Source organism: Apium graveolens, chromosome 5 (assembly GCF_009905375.1).
Source record: "Apium graveolens cultivar Ventura chromosome 5, ASM990537v1, whole genome shotgun sequence".
NCBI lineage: Eukaryota > Viridiplantae > Streptophyta > Magnoliopsida > Apiales > Apiaceae > Apium > Apium graveolens.
In genome coordinates this window covers 314,967,564-314,990,168 of record NC_133651.1, presented here as the reverse complement: position 1 = coordinate 314,990,168, position 22,605 = coordinate 314,967,564, and the positions used below count along the sequence as shown (strand labels likewise).

The following is a 22,605-nucleotide window of genomic DNA, read 5'->3' as shown; positions in this document are numbered from 1 at the left end:
CAGATCCGGATTGGGGGGCAACCAGGAGCAGAAATTTTTCTAAAGCAACTATTCTTCCTTAATCCGGATTGGTAACCGTTACACCAGATCCGGATCGGGGGCCAACCAGGAGCATAAATTTTTCTCCAAGACAACTACGTAATTCTAATCTACTCCCTCATCCAGAAAATCTGCATAAGGGAGTGGGGGACAAATGATAGGGTGTAAGAGACCCGACTAGGATTCAACTTGGATCTAAAGGATTCTAGGCTCGATTGATGGACCGAGACCTCCCTCTCCCAAAACAATCAAATGGAGAGACCAGGCCCAGACCCATCCAATGACCTGGATCCGGATCCAGCCCGGAGCCCGGACCTAATGCCTACCCGGATCCGGATCTGGACTCAAACCACCATGAGGGGGGTCCCAGCAAGCACATGCACATCCCACAACCCGCCAAGGAAGGGTACGTGACTATGATAGCTATCAACAACCAACACGCCAGACAAGCACGGCGCGTGTCAGAGGCCGTTAGGACACTCTGGAGGTGGTCCTCCTCTGGACACGTGTAAGCAATCCGCCCAAGCCAATCGTCCTCCGCTCCCAAGATCCAACGACCCATATTTAGAGGTAACTACCCCTAAACCCTACTTTGGGGCTATATATACCCCCAAGACCGAAGGGTTTAGGGGTTGGAAAATATTCACTCTTACACACTCCCATACATTCAAAAACACGCAGCAGCCATCACATATACACACGCACACACAGCAGCCTCTAAATTACATAAATATACATACCTTCATCTTCTCCAAATTCTGTTCTTATTCTCACACTGGAGGCGCCGTGGGAGTCAAACCCCCCTTCCGGTGTTGTTTTGCAGGCGCCCAACCAGCAGCTACACCTCACCCACGCACAGAAGGTCCATGAACGCCGTCGGACGGAGCCGCCCGCTCACCGGAGTTATCAAAGGGCAAATTGGTTTTATTAGAAAAATTTGCTCTGAAAATTAAATATAAGCTCTAGATTTAACATTTTTGTTAAACAAATGCATTAATGTTTGTGTTTTCGTGGATACAAAACATTAGTTTAGTATCATTGGTAAAAAAAAACTAATATAATTTGACACTCGAATAACATTAAAAATAATATTTTAGAAAAAGGTTAAATGTTTTAAAAAATGAGAAAATAAAAGATAAGATAATTTATAAAACATCCCTGCCACGGGTACAAAATTAGTTTATTTTTGTCTAAAATTAATAAACTGATATATTGATAATTGATTAAGGTTTATTTACTTTATTTAGGTAATAAAAAACAATAACGAGATGAAAAAGAATAAGAGAGATCTATTAAAAACAGTCGCACATTGTTGTGAAGTGAGTAGCGCGAGAAGAAGAGTGTTAATCTTTCTAAAACCCTAGTTCCTTCCTGCCTATACACACACTACCCAAGCTTCCATTTCTCTAATCTTCACACACACATATTCATACGCGTCGCTATTCACGATGTCTACTATGATGGTAACCTCTCTCTCTCTCTCTCCCTCCCTCCCCCCCCTCTCTCTCCCCCTCTCTCCCCCTCTCTCTCTCCCCCTCTCTCTCTCCCCCTCTCTCTCTCGTTCTCTCTCCCTCTCTCTCCCTCTCTCTCCCTCCCTCTCTCTCTCTCTCCCTCTCTCTCTCCCTCCCTCCCTCTCTCTCTCTCTCCCCCCTCTCTCTCGTTCTCTCTCTCTCTCTCTCTCTCTCCCTCTCTCTCTCCCCCCCTCCCTCCCTCCCTCCCCTTTACATTTTGTTAGTGTTTGTAACTAACTAATTGCTCAAGCTGAAAAACAACACTGACCTAATTATAATTATAATTATGTAATTGTGTTTTTAAGTTTGTAATATATATATGCATAGATGTGTAATTATACATAGATCGGACTATTTGCCTTGTTGCCTTACGGAAACTCGATTTAATTGCAATTGATTATATTCCGAAGAGAACCGATATATTTAAAAAATTAACTAGTAGGAGTTTGTTGTTAAGTTCCAGCTAGTTTATGTTTTGATAAAAACACTAACACTAGCGTATTTCGAATGCTGACTTTTTGTTTTTAACGAATTGCTCAGACTGAGAACAGGAGTGACCTAATATTAATTTTAATCATTTATTTGTGTTTTTAAGTTTGTGATATATGTAGAGATGTGTAATTATACATAGATCATAGTAGTTACCTCATTGCTTGTACTCAAATTTCATTTGTTTGTCGATTGATTATATTCTGAAGAGAACCGATTTATTTAATTTTTTTAACTAGTAGGAGTTTTTGCTGTTAAGTTCCAGCTAGTTTATGTTTAGATAATAACACTAACAGTAACCTATTTCGAGTGCTGACTAAACTTTGTGTTTATGTTTATGATTGTGATTTATGGTGTTTTTGTAGGTTTTGTTTTCAGATTCTAGTTTTTTAAGTTGTGATTGTTTTGATTTGTTTGGTTGAAAAATGCGATTTGTTTTTGGGAAAACAGCAACCACAGATTATATTGCTGAAAGAAGGGACAGATACGTCTCAAGGCAAGGCGCAGTTGGTGAGCAACATTAATGCAGTTATGGCTGTGGCGGATGTGGTGCGTACTACTCTTGGACCAAGGGGTATGGACAAGTTGATCCATGATGATAAGGGAAACACCACTATTTCTAATGACGGTGCAACGATTATGAAGCTTCTTGACATTGTCCATCCCGCAGCTAAGATCCTTGTTGATATTGCCAAGTCACAAGACTCCGAGGTGAGTTTGTTTGTCTTTTTTGATTTTTCTCTATGTCCATTTAAACTATTATGTACCTTCAAAGATTATATAACGTGGTCAGAATTTCCAGATTTATTCTATTAGCCCTGTAAATTGTATGGAATTAGCCGCCCGATTTTCTCTTAAATAGGAGAGAATTGGCTTAATACACTGATTTTTACTAACAAGAGCAATTGATATTAGGAACTATCCTGCAGTAGTAGTTTGATTTTTTTCAGCCAAGGTAGAATTGTCAGTGTGTTTAAATGACCCTAGGTTTAGATAAGTTTCATCTCATCATGCTGAAAATATGACTTACTGTGGAAATGATACATTATTGGTTTGTAGTTTGGAAAGAAAACAGTCTGATCATCAAAAGCTCTTCTCCATCTGTGTTTTGTTGGTTTTATATTAAGTTCTTGCTTAATAGAAGTCTACCGGGGCTCCAATTTTGTGATCATTAAAAATGCATTTGCCAAGTGTTAGAGATTTATTTTTCAAAGTGAAACATTATAAAACATGTGAAATCTGTATGCTTGTTGCATAAAGTGAAATCTGTATGCTTGTTGCATAAAGCATCATGTTTCTGGACGTGAGAAAATGTAATTTAGCAACTAGTAGTTGTCAGTTTGTCACAGAGTGTTTGAAAAAGAATAGTTATGTCATACCCTCTGGATCACTCGTCAAATGGTCAAGCTGCTGTTTAACTGTGAAACTTTTTGTCTTGACTCCTCATAATTTAACAGGTGGGTGATGGAACCACTACAGTGGTTTTGCTCGCAGGAGAGTTTTTAAAGGAGGCAAAGCCTTTCATTGAAGATGGTGTCCACCCACAAAATCTTATTCGCAGTTATCGAACTGCTTCCTATTTGGTAGAGGATCTGAGCTTTTTTGTAATGTTTGTGCCTTCTTTTATTCTGTTGCATTAAGCCTTGGTATTTGGTAATATGTTCTTTTTAACAGGCAATCGAGAAGATTAAAGAATTAGCAGTTAGCATAGAGGGGAAAAGTTTAGAAGAAAAGAAAAGTCTATTAGCTAAATGTGCTGCTACCACCCTCTCATCAAAGCTCATAGGCGGAGAGAAGGAGTTCTTTGCATCAATGGTTGTTGATTCTGTCCTTGCAATTGGAAATGATGATAGGCTAAACATGATTGGAATAAAGAAGGTAAACCTATGCAGTACCAAATTTTAGGTATTTTTAAGCTATCTGGAGTGATTCTGTCACATGGACATTGGTGTATACCATACAGACCATACCTCAGACGACAAGTGACTGATGATTGAACCATGTTTATTGCATAATAACCTTGTATCTTGACTTCTTTACGTAGATGACTCTATATAATCCTTAGCAAGATTATTGCTTGATAGCCTTGCATTGACATTGACTATGGTCCTTAGCAAGATTATTGCAACACTTGTGCGTGCGTTTTTTTTTTCTTTTTTATGTGTTACTTTGTTTAGTTATTCTATGCTTATACTAATATTTGAAGGGGCACATCTTGTCAACACGTATCTTGGACGTGGCATGTTGTTTTTCCCAATCCCTTGTTTTGCTTAGCGGAGCAAGGAAAAATGATTCTCGTGTTCTTGATCTGATCTTGTTTAGGAGAAAAAGGAAAGGGCAGGATTGGAGGAAATGAAAATTACGGTCACTAGATAACTTCTTCACCCTTATTTTACTTTCTCACTCTTTTTAACTCATAAAATTTGTTTTGCTCTTCATGGCACAACCAGGAGAGAATAATTATGCTTTGTTTTCTTTCATATCTTCTCAACTCTGAAGCACAAAAGTAAACAAGTTTTTGTACAGGATACTTACTCTTCTTACTGTCTTTATATATACATTTTTCTGGTCACATGTAACAACAATATATACAACCATAGAAACGGTTATGAAGGTAATGTCGAGCCGGAGTTACTTTTTCAGTGTAATGATCTAGAAAGCTGGTTTAAAGCACCGTATTGTGTCAATAAAAGACCGGTTTATTGTTTTGCGGACCTTATCAGTTATTAGATTCCTGTTGGTTGTAAGTAATACATAGTTTGGATAAACAAATTCATTTTTTAACATGTGCTTGTAAGATTTTGGCGGTTTAGCTAATCCTTACAATTCTACTATGCTTGGTAATTTATTACTTTTTCGGTTACACTCATGAGCACAAGTGTCGGGAATATATTGACGAAAATAGAGAACTTTTAAGTTAAAGTTTAGTTGTCTAAAAACTGCACTTATATATGTTAAAAACTAGGTAACGGTGATCATCAATAGATTATTAGAAAGAAATAAAACATCTCGAGGTAATAATTGGTTATTGGCCCATTGAATAAGCTTGATTAATGTGCATATGTATCGATCAGACTATTATATGTTTAAGTTACTTGACGATTTATCCCCTTAAACTAATTTTACAGGTTCCCGGAGGTACAATGCGCGACTCTTTTCTCGTGAATGGTGTTGCGTTTAAAAAGACATTCTCATATGCTGGTTTTGAACAGCAACCAAAGAAATTTGAGAATCCTAAGATACTATTACTTAACATTGAATTGGAGCTGAAATCAGAAAAAGAGAATGCTGAAATAAGGTTAGATTAGTTAGGGTCTTAGAAAAACATATTTTAAGCAGTACATACCTTACTAAAATATTGCTCTCGTACACCACAGGCTATCAGACCCATTGCAGTATCAGTCAATTGTTGATGCAGAATGGAATATTATTTACGATAAATTGGATAAATGTGTGAATAGTGGAGCCAAGATTGTTTTGTCACGTTTGGCTATTGGTGATCTAGGAACACAGGTGACATCTTCTTTCACTTATTTTGAGCATTGACAACCAAAATATTTCTATACCTAATTTAACTTGATGGCCTGAAGAAGTACTTATAGTTGCTTGAAGTCTTTTATTAGTTCATTGATAGTTTTATCGTGCAAGTTATTGATGCCAATCTAAGTTGTCTGCTTGGTATAATATGCAGTATTGAGACATTTCTTGTGCTTAGTACTGCAGTTTAGACTATTTGGTTTGTTCTTTAACATGAGTAACATTTAAGAATTGCTATTATAAATAACTAATTGACAATTATCATCTAGTAAGTTGCTTTTTTTCTTCAGTATTTTGCAGACCGAGATATCTTTTGTGCTGGCCGTGTTGCTGAAGAGGATTTGCAGAGGGTTGCTGCAGCCACCGGTGGAACTGTACAGACATCAGTCAACAATGTCATTGATGAGGTATCTTCTTTAAATTTGCTCAAAATATATTTGCCATTATTGTTTAAATGTATCGGTACAAGCAACATTAGAAATTAGAAATATATGATACTTTATTAGGTTAAATTCTTTTGTCCTTTTCATTTGGCAAAGTTGTTAAGATTGGTCTGTCAAATAGGTTCTTGGATCCTGTGAAATTTTCGAGGAGAAGCAAGTTGGAAATGAGCGTTTTAATATATTTAGTGGATGCCCTTCTGGCCAGACAGCCACCATTGTTCTCCGTGGGGGAGCTGACCAGGTTTTTATTTATTAACGTTGACATATTATTTGATATGTTTAGCTATTACATTGTTGACAAAAAGATTTAATGGTCTCTATCAGTTCATTGAGGAAGCAGAGCGCAGCTTACATGATGCCATTATGATTGTCCGGAGGGCTATGAAGAACTCTACTGTAGTTGCTGGTGGGGGTGCTATCGATGTATGAATTCGTCTTTTTGTACTCATACTATTGTTTTGTTGTTGCATGTATCATAACACCTTTATGACTTGTAATGTTTTGTTGTTTCATAGATGGAGATAAGCCGATACTTGAGGCAGCATGCACGCACAATAGCTGGAAAGTCCCAGCTATTTATAAACTCGTACGCCAAAGCTCTCGAGGTATGATCTCAAGATTTCCAAGAAGGTTATCTGCATTTTTTTTTGCGAAAGTAAGGTCATCCTTCGAACCAATAGAGCGAGTACAATTTACTGTTAGGAGCAAGTGCATTCGCAATTTTGTTTTCCACTTGTTTATATCCAGTTTTACTTCCCCTTTTTTGTGTGCGGTAGTACTGAGTATTCATCAGATACTTGGAGTATGAATTGATTGTTCGAATCAGAAGTCTTTCATTTATTATTTAAAGATTGAGACACGGTTTAACCTGTGGCATGTATATTTTAGGGTAGAAATCCTCCAATGCTATGCATCTTTGACATAAGTCATGAAGATTGAACTTTATTGGATGTACCTTCTGGATAATTATTATAGTTCCTTGTTTTTTGAAAAATCAGTGCAAGCAGTTACATTCTACTATTAATGTGCCGGTGGAATATATGCAAACAATTCAGTTGCTAGCTTTTAGTGAAAATCTCGGTATCAACCAGTGAAGTTGCTCGTTGATTACAGTTGCTGTGCAGTCCAGACTTAAATCCTAGGGGGATTAATTCCTATTAGAAATTTCCATTGCATGAACCACCCTTCCTGTATAACAGTAAATCCAAGTCATCTTTGACAACCTAAATCCAAGTTACATAATGTGAATTAGGATATAGCCAATTAGTCTTAATTTTATAAGCTGCTTTTTTATTCTTCTCCTATATGACACGGTAATTTTTTACATCTAAGATGGTAATCAATATATATATATATATATATGTTCTACTTTTATATCTGTAAATATTATGTGGTAATCAATATATATATATATGTTCTACTTTTATATCTGTAAATATTATGTTACAGGTTATCCCTCGTCAACTTTGTGACAATGCTGGATTTGATGCAACTGATGTGCTGAACAAGCTGAGGCAGAAACATGCGTTAGCATCAGGTTAGCTGCTTTTCTGTTTTATTTCTATACATGTATATTTGTAGCATCATTTAGATTCTTGGCCATTTACATGTTGGCATTTGGAATTAATATCTTTTCTCAAAATCTAGGTGCTCGTTTCTTTATATGCTTTAGATGTACTTGTGTACCTAAAGTTTAGGTGGATATGCAAAGAGTGGTGTGTGTGTGTGAGTGTATTGGTTTGGGTCCTGCATATATTTTCACTGGACTGTAAGCGGTGGATCTGTCCTTTCACCAAATCTTGGACACTTGTATACTATATGTCGTGCCCTGGATTAAATTGTCCATTTTGAGATTGATTAGCTCTATTATTCGTTGCTGTATGCACCCCTTCTCAAAAGAACTAGTTTAAGATCAAAGATGGATTTCCTTGTCTTTTTGGTTTTGATGTTACCAACCGTTAGTCGTTGGGTTATGATATTTGTGGTTGTAACTCTATTAACGCTGTTGAAAAATTATGTGTAGGTGAAGGTGCACTTTATGGAGTAGATATTAATACCGGTGGAATTGCTGATTCGTACGCGAACTTTGTGTGGGAGCCAGCTGTTGTGAAGGTATATTAAAGTTTTCACATACTGCTTGAATTAAATAATTTGTTCTGTTTCATTGCTTGCAAGTACGATTATTTAATGTATCATTTTAAAATTATCCCTCTCCAGATCAATGCGATAAATGCAGCTACAGAGGCAGCTTGTCTAATTCTAAGTGTGGATGAAACAGTAAAGAACCCAAAGGTAATGGACTTGAATCGCAGTCATAGTTAATAGTAGACTGTTAGAATTAAAAAAACAAACTACTTAGTATCATACTACCTCCGTCCCGGTAGGTAGTATATGTTTACAATTTACACGTACTTCGAGGCTTCTATAAAATATAGTTTCATAATATTTTTTTTTAATTTTTTTTTTGAATAAAAGTTTAAACATAAAACTTTTATTCAGAATTTTTTTTTAAAAAAAAATATTGTAGAATTATGCTTTAAAGGAGCATTGAAAAGCGTGCCAAAAAGTAATGTAGTTGTTATTTGTCTTGGTTTTAAGATAAAATAGTGTAGTGTTTTATAGGTGGCATTAAGAATGCCATTGGTATCTACCACACTTTCAAACTTAGTTTAACATCAAAATCACGCTTCTTTATTTGTTACCCTTAATTGTGTGTTGCTGTACTTCTGATGGCTTCTGACAACATTCACTATGCAGTCTGAGAGTGCACAGGGTGAAGCTGCTGCAAGTGCAATGGGCAGAGGGCGTGGCGGCGGTCGTGGAAGAGGGATGCGCAGAAGATAGGTTTCTTAGATGTATATTTACTTACTCGCTGGTTGGTTGGTTTACTGTTCTAAGCTCCTCGGCACGACTGTTTGAGAGTTCAACCATTTGTATTTTTCTTGTTATTTATCCTTTTGTATTCTAATTAGAGATTCAAGTCTTTGTTATATTGTTATTGTGATTTATCTCCTAGTAGTCCACTTTTGGTTATGATGTTTTAATACTTGTATGCCTTCAGCCAATTTTGATTGTTAAAAGTTGAACATTTTAATTTGCATACTCATATTGTGCGGAGTTGTGGACTGGCTTGACCAATCATATTATCAGTTGAAAAAAGAAAAATAGTTCAACCTTAAATATCAAGAATTATGTGGAACACATAAATAATATAATTTACGTAGCAAAAAAGAGTTATATAATTTTAATAGTGTTGCGGGTTATTATCATTTCACCCAACATTTTATTCTTTTCATTTGTTAATTGATGTATCACTATAATTTGAATATCTTTACAATTCTCTCTCGCATGAGAGTCGTCCGCCCTAACCTAACTTCAGCTTATCCTAGCCGCTCTACCTTCTTTTTCACCATTTCTACCCATCTCTATCTCCATATTCATCTTCATCTTTTCCTTTTATTCACTTTTTTTTAATAAAATCGAGATTCGTTTTATAAAACTCGAAATATCCATTACAGTTCTTCACTTTAGTTTTCAGACCTACTAAGGTAAGAGCTTGAATTTTATAATAAAATTCAGTTTTTGAATTCAAAATCTTTGGTCTAACAACATATTACAATTTGGTGTTATTCTGAGATTTTTGAATTTTAGGTTTTTTTCGTATTGTTCTGTTTAAGTTATTATTTTTGTGTTTGATTGTCTCGTTTTATGCGATGTGTCTCGCTTTGTGCGATGTGGTGGTTGTGTTGAAAATCAATTGAATGGTGTATTGGGAGATATAGATATCTCGCATCAACAACACTTTCGACATGTTTATAGTTGGTATCCGGCAGGTAGATAGCTGGGGTGCGTTTGGAACGGTGGTGAAAATCACATGTGCTCACCTCTCACAAAAAATATTTGTTCGTAATATGAGGCCTCTAAACTCAGTTGTTGCAACTGAGTCCTCTGAACATTGCAATATCAATCGAATTAATGTGAGGGTCAATTGTGAAGCTACTGTTTTCGGGGGATATGCGTGCTGGATTGTTCGGGAAACCATTACCTTCATTTTTAATTTTCAGAATATTTGTATTCAATTTGTTAAGCAATCTGGAAACAAAACGGCTAATTATTTATCTCTATTTGTTTTTCAACCTGGTTCCCTCAAAACGAACTACTAGACCAGCCTTCCTCAAGTGTCTCCCTAACACTTATGCAGCGGATATAAGTGAAGTAAGAGAAGGCACACACAAATTTACTAAAAAAGACCCTTTCTTTATTAATAACCCAATATTACAAAGTTGGATCCCCTTGATCCACACACTAGCCCCTTACTAGTATTACAAAGTTTAGCACTCACCCTCAGTAGACAATCCCTCTTGCCTTACTCTTGAATGCTCTCACTTTGTCATCACTTCCTCTATTTCTCTCTATGCCTCTCCAAATGAGGGGTCTCACCTATTTATAGTCTCCTCCACCACTTAGAGAGAATTCTAGAACATGTGCATCCCACATGCTTCTAGATTATTCCACTAACTACCTATACAAGATTATTCTATAATCTACCTATCTAGAATATACACAAGTATTCCTAGGAAATCTCTAGAAAGCTCCCAAGTCTTGAAGGTTCCGGAAGGTTCCACCAAGTTCCACCAAACTCCTCCATCTTCCAGATCCTTCTTGAAATTCCAAGCGCCTTCCAAAAACTTTCATAATATTCCACTATATTATAGAGTCATCTGGACAATTCCGGTCTTCTCTAAAATCTTCCGCGCACAAAGAGACTGAATTTTGGCGGGGCGTGACACTCTCCCCTACCAAATTCGTCGACGCCCTCGTCGACGCCGTCGACTCCCAATAACGTTCCAACGCCTCTTGGTGTTGCTCCAAGTTCCGCTCCAGTTCCCACGTTGCATTGCTTGGTGCCGCACCCTTCCACCTCACCAAGTATTGCCTACTCGGTGCTAATCCCTTGATTTTAACGAGTCGCTCACCAAGTATTTCCTTCACCTCGCGTCGCCCCTCGACTTTTGTTGGAGATACCGGTGGTGATTCCTCCCTTACCTCCTCGACTCCTCTTCCTCACGTTGGATCACTGCGCTCAATGACCCCAACTTCGGACACTTCGCCATCACGTGTGGCCCCTCGCATACGTAGCAACCCTTTTTCGACACATAGCCCTTAGGCTTTCCCTCGCTTGGGCCATGGCTTGATGATGCCCCCGCGTCACGCCTCCTTCATGGACTTCCACTCCTTGAACCAACATCTTCCTCATCACTTCCCTCGTCGCTCTCCTCCTGAAGCGTATTTGATTTGGAAGGCTCCCTTTGAAACTCCACCAAGGACTCCGCCACGGTTACAACCTCATCTACATCCTTGACGTTCCTTCGTTGAAGCTCTTGTTTGGCCCAGTTTTGTAGTCCGTCCACAAAGTAGAACAAGAAATCTTCACCCGACATGCTTGGAATTTGCAACATCAAGGCAGTGAACTCATTCACGTAGTCCCTTATATTGCCCCGATGTTTGAGCTCCCTTAACTTTTTCCTTGTCATGTAAATCACGTTCTCAGGGTAGAATTGCCTTTTAAGCTCCTGTTTGAAGTCACCCCACGTGTCTATCCGACAAAGCCCTTCTCCATATCGGCGTGCTTCTGACGCCGCCACAAAGTCCGATTGAATCTTTTTCAGGTCATTAATGAAATCTGCTTTAAATTTGGAAAAATTATAATTTGAATATCTTTTATTTTCCTTCAACAATATCCTTGCAGAAGTTGGGGAATAATATATTTTTTTTCAAATATGGCTTATAATCTTACAATTGAGTATTTATTCTCATAAATCATAAATTTCTGGGATGAGCGATGATAGAATCTAGGACGTGAGACATGATAGAGGATAAATTTTAACTACTTTAATTATCCAACCGTGCCGAAGAATAACAAATTTAATCTTCAAATCATCAAAATAGTTTCTACACAGTAAATTTCGATAAATAAATATTTGATAAGCGAATTATTTATCAAAATATATTACTTTATCCAACTAATAATACAAGTAGTACTTTTTTAATCTCGATAAATTAATAATCTTCTCAAATAAAAAAAATACACAATGAGTTTAAAAACAAAACTCTGGAAATAACAAAACCCACCAAACCTCTAAAAAAATCCATAATAACACATATAATCACAATGGCAGTTGCTGCAGCAAATCTATCCAGAACTCTACTCCTATCTTACCTAAGCCGCGGCGGCGCCACCGCCGCCATTTCGCTCCGCCGTCAAAAGGGTCTCTCCTATTCCCTCCCCACTCAAAAGGGTCACTTCAACTTTCCCCATTTAAAGACCACAACTACTACTACTAATCCTAATACTATTAGGACTATTAGTAAAGTGTGTTTTTGCACAACCTCAGGCTCAGCTCCTGTTACTGATAACAATGTTGTGTCTAAGGCTCCTGATTCTGATGATGTTGTTTCCGAGGATGATAAGTTGAAGGGGTTGGGTAACATTTTGGACATAAGAGTAGGCCAAATTATCAAGATTTGGAGACATGAAGAGGCTGATTCTCTTTATGTTGAGGAAGTTGATGTTGGTGAAGCTGAACCAAGAATCATTTGTAGTGGCCTTGTCAAGTACATTCCTCTCGAAAATCTCGAGGTTTTTCCACATTTTCTTGTTTAGTAGTTTCGTGTGTGTTTTACTGTTTTTAGGATTATTAATCAAGTTTGCAAATGTATAATTAACAAAGTTTCAAATTTGGGGATTATAAGTTCGGGGTCTCAAATTAGTCACTTTAAAGTCGTGTTGTCTCAAATTGGTCAGACAATAAAATCATCAGTAATGTTGCCTGAAAAGTGGTAACTTTGAGGTCCTGAATTTATCGGTGGTAAATTTGATATTTTGCTAGTTAAGTAGTGGCAAATTTGATATTTAGCCTTGTCTTTTTATCTGTTTGTGTGTGTTTGTTGCTAATTTGTGTTGTGGGTGTGTGGTGAGTTGCAGAATAGAAAGGTTGTTGTGCTTGCTAATTTGAAACCGAGGAATATGCGCGGTGTCAAGTCGTCTGGAATGCTTATGGCTGCTTCTGATGCTTTACATGAGAATGTGGAGCTTCTTGTCCCTCCCGAGGGTTCAGTTCCAGGCGATCGTGTTTGGTTTGGTTCTGAAGACGAGGTTGAGAATTTGCCTGATGCTGCCTCGCCTAATCAGGTCTTTTGTTCTTTCTAGAGTTTACGTTTTAATGCTATACCATGATGATTTTTAGTAATGTTGTTTGATAGTATGCTAATGGTTAGGTGGATCACACTTTATATTGGTCACATTTCCGTAGGAGTACCTTTATGTTCCGTTTGATTGGGAGCAATCATATCGGATGGAATGGGAATGGAACTTTTTTTTTAGAGAAGTATTTGCAAGTTTCATTCTTTTTGATCAATCCATCCCAACCAATTCAACCTAGAGCTCAAACCTGCTGATTTGAGAATGAATGATCCATTCTGCTTCTTATTCATTCTTTTCACAATCCCTTTTTACTCTTCACTCTCTAATCCTCCATTTTCCACCTTTAATTTTTATGTAGTTTCTCATTCTATTGCTACCTCATTTCATCCTTCTCAACCAAAGCAGAGTACAATCAATATGCCAGTGAAGCTAAATTAAATATATGCATATTTTTCTTAGTAAGAGTACATTAATTGGCACATCTAATTAATCAATCAATGTATGCGAGACTTAGTGTATGAGTCACAACCTTAGATAGCTTACCATCTCCCTGCTGTGTCTTTAAACCTTTTTAGTGATGAATTATATAGTCCAAGCACCGAAACCGAGGCATCACCCACCTTGTGTGTTTCCAAACTTTTTTTACAGATTTGATCTAGAGTTTCTAGCTTTATATCCCCAAATTTAAAGCTTTTTCTTTCTTTTGGATTAACCTGTGATATTTTTTCCCATATTCTCTTTCTTCATCTTTCTCTTTTTTTAAAAAAAAATAATTTCATTTTTGGGTTGCTGGAGTTGGAAAATCTAATCAAATTCCAAAATGATTTGGAACAAGGTCAATTGCTACCTAGTGGAGGAACTGTAGGGAATGTTGGTCTACTTTGGAGTATATGTTTGAAGCATTACTCTTAAGTTAAATAATAAGTAATGTTAATGTACTGAGTATAACTAAATTAAGCTTAAGGGGATGCAATGATATATATAAAAAAATTATTGCAGTGTCACTGAAGGGTGTCTGAATTCTATGGCGGATCTTTAGGGAATGTGGGTCTACTTTATGCTTGGGTCGGTGGGTTTGGACTTTGGAGTATGCGGTTATAATATTGCTTCTTAGTTCAACAATAAATTATTTCAATCTACTGAGTGCAACCAAATTAAGCTTATGGGAATGGGATGCATTGATATTAAAAGAAATTGTTGTAGTGTCATTGAATGGTGTTCTGAAATCTATGGTCCGAGTTTTAATGCGTGGACATAAGCTTAAATGCTATTCTAGTTTTAAGCAATTTGTAAACCTACAGGCGGCAAAAACTGGCATCTCCTATCAGTTTATTTATATCTGATTCTTTTCGATAAAGTAGGTTCTCTCATCTATATACCACTTTAGAGAGCAACTAGGTCTCCTTAAGGCTCTATTTATGTTGTGTGTGCCTCTGAGACCTGCCATTTTCAAGTACAGAATGCTCCTCTATCTAATTTCTTTTTATGCTTTCTTCCCTAAGAAATAAAGATATGTACTTGTCTTGATAATTTTTACTGTTTGCTTAAGTCTTCCTTCCCCAGGTTCCCTTCTGATATATATTTATATATTACCGAATACAGATTCAAAAGAAAAAGATCTGGGAATCAGTGCAGCCCCATCTGAAGTCAGATGCTTCTTGTGTTGCTACACTGGGCATTCATTTGATGCGCTCATCTGCAGGTGTTGTTGAAACTGGATCTTTAAAGAACGCAAATATATCCTGATCAATTTCCTGATCATGTAACACCCTCATTATTAGTTTTGAACATATTGCCACATCGAGGTTCTTTTAGAATGTATTACCGTATTTTTACAGGATAAAAGTTTTTTTTTGTGAAGTATTCAGAAACATGGTTGTGGTTGTTCTGCTCGTCATGCTTGTCATGCTTGTCAAGTACTGTTCCAAATGTTTTCCATATTTTGGTTACATTGGTAATAATGAAATAAAATATTTTTCAATAGCTTCCAATGGTCGAACTCTGTTTGAAGCTCTGTGCTGTCTAGTGTGTGCACTGTACAATCATTTTGTTTGTCGTATAATCAGATTTACTTAAATTTCCATGTGCTAATATGCTGGTCCATTTATTAATGACTTTACAGCGACTTGTACTCCTTTTTTGGGTAACATTTATCAATTTCAGTTCCATGCAACACTCCAGCTCTTCCTTTTTAGACGCTATTCCTCTCCAGCTTTTGCTTCCTAGATGCTATTGAAAAGAGTACACTCTTTATACTTTGTCTTTATAGCGATCCCTGCCTTCAGAATGTAGTAAAAAAAGTCCGAGGATAGCTAACCACTTAAGAATGATGAGTAAGTAATACTAATACTTCATGCGTAGTTTGCAGTACACTCTGTTTCCTTCCACACGATATAGGTGGAAATATGTTGAAAGACACCCTATGTTACAATATTCAGATCAGTGTTCCGATGTTAGAAACCCTGCCCCCTTCTTGATCCAAATCCATATATGTCAGCGATGAGAAAGCTCTGCATTTGTGAACCCAAAACTTCTGATCAGAGCAGAAGACTCTACATAAACCTTCTGATTAATATTGTCACATGGACAACCCCATCCTGCTGATCAACCTGTAGAACAACACATGAAACTGATCTTGTCTAAAGAATATATACCAAATGTGCATATATCTTGCTTGTGATGCACGGAAAATGCAAAACGACTTCAATTTTTTTAGCTAGATGTCAGTGCTTTACATGCTCTGAAAACAAGTTAACTGAAGATTTTGTAATGTCTAGAGTCCTACATTTCTTCAATTTAATTTCCCTTTTTGTTATACATATAATTATAGATGGTGTAAAACTACACATACCCATATTTTGCATGATTTCTATATAATAGTAGAATTTATCACAAAGTGTATTATTACATATTTACATGTATGTATGAAGGAAAAAGGAGGAAAGGAAAGGGAGAGGAGGAGAAATGAGTTTAGATGACAAAATACTCTAAACAGGTCCAGAGGGAGACATTGTGGGTGTCATTTTTCTTTCTCACTCAACAGGTTTGCTTTTTCTTCCTCTCCTTTCATGCTTAATTTCTAATTTCATTTAGGGGTTTTTGGGTTTCAGAACTTATATATGTATAGACATGTGTATGCATTGATAAAGATTGGATTTTGATCTTTTTTCTTGATGGGTATGTTGATTTTCATGTTAATTTGAATACCCATTTGTGAATTTGTGTGATTTTTATTGTTACGTAGCAATCATTCAATCAAGATTATTTTCTTGATTTCGTTGTTGTTTATTGTTTTATTTATAGTTATTTTGTTTTTTCAGATTGAAGGCTTTATTTTTGAATTGTTTGTGGTGGGGGTTTGTTGTGTTTTTCGGTTAAAGAGGATAATTACAAGATTTTAGGTGGTTGTGGTTTTTTTTTGGATAGTTATTTTTTTTGGTCTGGCAAAAGATTTTGACTTTGGAGATCTGATTATTGTACTTGGGAAGAACTGAGTATTTTGATTTGGGATGGTTGCCGAAGTTAGAAAGGAATGGAAATGGATGATGAGAAAGCCTTGATGGAGCTTGATTTGAGAAATGAATCTATGCCTCTTGATGAATGTACTGACATAAATATTGATGAGAGTGATAATGGTGGGATGAATAACGAAGAAGGAGAGGTGAGTGATGGTGATGTAGTTTTCTCGTGGGAAGGTTCGCTGGCAAATGAAAAAAAGACGGGAATGGTTGAAGATGGTTGTACTTGCGGAGCATCCCAAAAGATGAAATCTAGACTGGTGACTTCAGATTCTGAACCTGGACATACTGATAATGGTGTGGCTGAGAAGAAACTTGGTAGAAGGTTTCAGGCTGCTGTGAGTTGTCGTGACTGGGAACTTGCTGAAAGTCTGATATTGTTTCAGGCTGCTGTGAGTTGTCGTGACTGGGAACTTGCTGAAAGTCTGATATTGTTGGCTGATCCCCAGACACTTAATGATTCTTTGTGCATTTCGCTTAATTCAGTTTGGTTTTTTACTACAGAGGACGAGCTGTTTGGTATAAAAGGAGTAATTAAAAAAAGTTATTGCTTATGGTGCTTATGACTTTACTAGAGCAGCTCTCAGAACTTCGTTCCTTGCATCCTGTGTTTCTGCTTGCCAAAGTCTAACAATGAGCCTAGCGGATACTGTTTCTGTAATGGCAGAACGGTAATAAAAGTTAATCTATAATTCTTTTCCGCTCTTGTTCTGATACAATTACCTCTTGAGGAAACTTGACCCCTTGTTTTATATTTTTTTTGTCATATCAAATGGTGTTTTTTTAACAAGAGTAATCACTTTGAGTAGATACTTACATACGACGTTGCAAGGGAATGATTTATCTGCAATATTAATATATTATTTGATCCTTTAAATGACAACAAAATTCTATTAATATAGAAGTCATTACCAGATACATAGGAACACATTACTTTGAACCAAATCACTCAACAAATAGGAACACATTACCCATTTGAATTAAAAAAAATTGTCCAATTAATCGTTCATCGGAATAAGATTTCAATTCCTGTTAACTGGATCCATTAACCTTAAACCAAACGCGCCTTAAATCCTCTGGAAAACTCTAGGCGGTATATGCCAATTGCCAGCCCAGTTGGTTGGCACTTTAAATCTTTAATTAATACCAGTTAAGGAAGACTGTCATATTAAAACAAGATCTCAATATATAATATATGATAGGTTTGAGGCTGTACTCCGTAGACAATTTGCGATGGTACTAAATTTCGTGAAGTTGCTTAGATGCAAGTAGAATGTAGCCTTATTTCCCTTTCCACAACAATTTTTTGTGGAAAATTTAATGGGTACTTTTAGATTCGTTCATGATACTTTCTTTGATTTTATTATTTATGTTTTGTCCTTGGATCCAAAGTTAAGGTAGGGTGGTTATATTTATAATTTATCAACACAATTTGTCCTGTCGTTCCATGTAGTGTAGTGTCTTTATTTTCTGGCTCGCGAATTAGAGTGTGATTCCAAGGGGTTGATTGGGCCGGTTAACGGTAATGAGGTTCCTATTCCAGTTAATCAAATTGGTCATCCAAGAACGAAACGCCCCCTTAGTTATAATTATTAACACATTTTATTCCATATAGCGTTTCTTCTGTCAATTTATGTCTATATAGTTGTCGGTGGAAGACCAACATTCCCTCAATGATTGTCTGTTTAGTAGTGAATCATAGGTGGAAGCTGAGGCCACTGTTCACATATTAGAACCCACGTTCCTTACTCTGAAAGAAGAGTGAAGATATATGAAATTGAAAATTGTTTTTCCTTAATTAAACCACCTACCAAAATTCCCCGTCTATCTGGTCTTTCAATTGTATGTCTTAGTTAGATATATAGTTTCATCTATAGCAGTTCTTTAGTTATGTGATGCAATGCTACTTTAATAATAAAGCTGTTTGAGTGAACATGCCTGTTACCAGCTCTTGTTCTGTAAATAAAGATCTTGTAGGTGTAATTTTTTAATAATAGTTTATGTTTAAAAGTTGATGCGCGATGTTGTCTTCCTATTTAATAGGTTGCACGAACATCTCCAGGAATGTAGTGGATATGAGGTTTTGAAAGCTGAGGCTGGTGCCAAGGTCCAGAAGTTCACTGAATGGGCTCTGAACTGTATAGTTTTTCATTCTTGTTTCCAGGGTAATGGAGATCACATCTATCAAAACTCACCTGTTCAGATTCAACTGCAGTTATCTGCGTTCAAGATGTTTCTTTATCTGGCGGGAAGCAATCTCTCTGGAAAGGACTTCACAGAAGCCTTTGATGCAGCTTGTTTCCCCCTTACTCTGTTTTCTAGTTCATATGATCCCGGTTGGGCATCAGGTATATCAACGATTGTCATCCAAGGTTTGCTGAGCATGTTGGTAGATGGGGGTGCAAACAATGTCAATCAATGTTTTCTTGAAGCCTCACGTTTTGGGAGTACAGAACTTGTCCGCATCCTGTTGCAGGTATGCATTCTTCTCAGGCCATCGAAAGTGTGTTTTTTTATTTGTATTAATTATATTTGTATATTTTTTATTTCTTTTGAAGTTAAATAAGTAATTCTTCTTGTAGTTGAATTTAAATATTTTATTTAGTGGAAATTTCCAATTAAAAAATATTAGTCTTTGTATAATGTCTTCTAAAACACAATTGGAAATTTCCAATTAAAAAATATTAGTCTTTGTATAATGTCCAGTGCACATTATATTCGAGGTGTAAGATCAAGAATAAAGTTTCACTAGACATTAAAAGCACAAGCGTGGTATTTCCCTATTGCTTAAATCATGTCATATTTAATCTCCATTTAGCATGCATCTGTAGTAATTTAAACTTTAAGTATTGGAGACAATTTTAAACGGGTCAATAAATATTATGAGATAGAAAACTGTAGCAATTGTGGGCTGAATGGTCAACAACATATAATACCACCTGTTCAGAGGTCTTCTTATGTTCTTGACAGACAGCAACCAACGTTGATTCCTTCAATTTGAGAATGAACTTCTTTCTTCAATTTAATGACCTTGATTGTGGCACTTTATCCGATTTCAAATTACACATGAAATCTAGTAATAAAAAGTGAGTGAGATGTTGGAAGTAAAACATTGAAAATTGTGTAGGCGATGTATTTTTACTGCATCAATAATTGCAAGGCAAGAACTTGTTGTTTGTCTGTCAAGTTTTTAATCCAATTCTTGTATTATCCAAATTCCAATCTGATTTTGTAGCCTTGTCTAGTTTGTGTTGTTTTCCTCATTGCCAAAAGTGATGTGACATTATCGTAAATCTAGCCAACCAACCAAAGCAACATGTGTTCTGGACACTATCAATTAGGCAGCCAATTTGGTTTTCTGTCGATTAAATTTAGTTTTTCCTCTTAATGATGGGAGGAACTGAAACAAAATTTTGATGTTTGATTGAAAAAGTAGATAAGAGCAATACTTTAAAATATTTGAGCATGTAGGATAACCTTCATTATATAGATTATAAAAGCAATTGGGACAATTTAAATTTTCTTTGTATCATTTGCTATTAAAAAGTACCTCAGCTAGATAATATAAATATGCGAAATTTTGTATATTGATGTCATAGAAACAGTAAATGAACACTTCAATCTTATAGTTGCGCATATAGAGGTCAGCTCCTCACTGCATGAGGCCATTTTATCTATTTTTTTAACCATGTTTCCAGGTCATTAAGTAGCTGTAAGAAAGCCTTTTCTATTAGGAAGTATTATACTTTCCACTTTGTAGCTACTTTTACAATTTAAAAGATTTTCGACTGTTTTTTGCTAAATGATTTTCGACTGTTTTAAGGTTTACAATGTGGTTATGGGTTGGCTGGCGGTCTTCTATTCTCTTTTTGTGGTTACGGGTTTGGCTGGAGAATTTCTATTCTCTTTTTCCTATGATATGATCCACGTATCCAAGTTTGTACACGTGAGCTCTTGGTATCTTGCATGGCTTTGAACCTGATAGAGAACAAGTCAACAGTATTTTTTTTCTTTCATAATTTTTCATGACATCCAAGGCAGTGGCGACTTTTAAATTTTGTGTCATGAACAATTGGGTCCTCTTCTACATCTATTAGTGGAAATTAGATAGTTATTATTTTGTATGTTATGTACGTTCTTTGTTTTTTCTTCCTTATTCCTGGATTACAAGTAATTGCTTTGTAGAATATAACTTCAGAATTCGAATCTCAGTTGATGTAGGCTGCGTCATGCGTGAGTGTTTAAATTTCTATAATTGACCACTCTTCCCTCCAAGGATACGAACCTCAGTTGATGTAGTGCGTGAGTGTTTAAATTCTGTAATTGACCATGATTTAATAAATTAATAGAGAAAGAAAGAATACAAAAAAAAAAGAAAAAAGAATTTACTTTTGCCTGTCATCTCTAAACTTTTGGATGAAGAAGCACCTTAATGAGAAGGCCTTCGACCAAATGCAGTGAGTGCAAAATGTGAATCTAGGATAAAGTGTGCACTTACATTTTTTGAAGTAATTCTGTTATGTGATATCCACTGTCGTGTTGCTTTTTCTCGTGATTACTGTTATCATGCCCAAATGTAAAACGTATCGGTGATATAGTTTAATCATCTCCCAAAGGAGTAACTGCAATTCGTCACCCTGCATAAAATCTAAGATTGTTTTGACCTTTTTCGGTAATGAAGGTGCCTGTGTAGATGTTATATGCAATATATAAGGATAAGATCATAAGAGTATGCCTTTTTATTTTTGATGTTAAGGTTATTGACGAGTTTAGTGTGTAAATGTGCACAATACATAGCAAAAAAAACATATGTTTGTGCTAGTTCAGTTTTTGCTTTTTTTTCCCTGTTAGATTACTAGACTTATGTTTGGTTGGTGTTGTATTTGGTAGATTTCTCAAAGGAATAGTTTGGATGTTGATGTTGATCTAGCTTTGGAATTTGCTTCCCATTGTGGCAAAATTGAAACTATGGAATGTCTAGTCGAAGAAGGGAATGCGAAGACTTTTTTGGGTCCTTTAATGAGGGCAGCTGAGAGGGGTTGTTCAATGGTTGTTCAATGATTGTTGCGATTGCTGCTTATCTCCTTCCTCGCGTCCCGCATCATATACTTGCTGCTCTTAGCATTGAAATTCTAAACGCTGCTGGTGAAAGAAGCAGTAAGTCGCTGGACGGGGTAGCATTTCTCCTCAACTCTAATTTTCTTGGAGATGCCAGGGCTACATACGCAGTGGCTTAGAGCATTTCTAAATCTGACGACATTGCACCTCAGCTCAGGGACTTTCTCCGGGAACACTGGTCAGAAAGTGCTTTCTTGGACGGGTTGAGGGAAGGACAAGATACCTACTTAAATCTAGCTAACATTTTTAAGTGGGATGAATCTCCAATTTGTTTATCAGATCTTCCTTCAGCTCTGAGGGTGGCTATAGTATACCTGCCATTGTATAGGTAGTGTGTCAAGGCCGGAGGCTGTTTGTATCACAGAGATTGAGGTATAAGATTGGATGAAGCTTTGCATTCGTCGACCAGAGCCCGAGACGTTTCCGATCAGAGCAGAAGAACTCTACATAACCTTCTGATAAAAACATTGCCACCTGCTCAACCCCATCCTGCAGATCAAATTGCAGAAGAACACATGAAACTGATTTTTGTCTAAAGAATCGATACCCGGTGTGCATATATCTTGCTAGTGATGCACGAAAAATGAAAAAATGACTTCACTGCTGTAATTTTCTTAAGCTTGATGTAAATGCTTCACATGTTGTGAATACAAGTAAACTTCATGTTTTTGTAACTTGCTTAGGTGAAAAATAAATCTAGCCTATTTTTTTATATAAAATTAATAAAAATGATCATTTTCTTAAAA

General features: G+C 36.4%; 2 protein-coding genes and 1 pseudogene across 2 annotated transcripts; all 3 read left to right on the top strand.

Moving 5' to 3' along the window:
• Positions 1-1,332: 1,332 nt before the first annotated feature.
• LOC141659472 (T-complex protein 1 subunit eta) lies at positions 1,333-9,121 on the top strand. The gene is made up of 14 exons (XM_074466358.1): positions 1,333-1,502; positions 2,490-2,750; positions 3,497-3,622; positions 3,714-3,917; positions 5,168-5,337; positions 5,417-5,552; positions 5,867-5,983; positions 6,141-6,260; positions 6,344-6,442; positions 6,535-6,624; positions 7,469-7,556; positions 8,043-8,131; positions 8,237-8,311; positions 8,777-9,121. The coding sequence occupies exons 1-14, from the start codon at positions 1,488-1,490 to the stop codon at positions 8,861-8,863; spliced, it is 1,677 nt and encodes a 558-aa protein (XP_074322459.1). The 5' UTR covers positions 1,333-1,487; the 3' UTR covers positions 8,864-9,121.
• Positions 9,122-12,142: 3,021 nt separating this feature from the next.
• Positions 12,143-22,605, top strand: LOC141659471 (uncharacterized). Its single transcript, XM_074466357.1, has 6 exons — positions 12,143-12,659; positions 13,005-13,211; positions 14,826-16,266; positions 16,544-17,412; positions 18,785-19,217; positions 21,632-22,605. Exons 1-3 carry the CDS (start codon positions 12,192-12,194, stop codon positions 14,967-14,969), a joined length of 819 nt encoding a protein of 272 aa, XP_074322458.1. The 5' UTR covers positions 12,143-12,191; the 3' UTR covers positions 14,970-16,266; positions 16,544-17,412; positions 18,785-19,217; positions 21,632-22,605.
• On the top strand, positions 16,756-22,605 carry LOC141659470 (ankyrin repeat protein SKIP35-like; annotated as a pseudogene).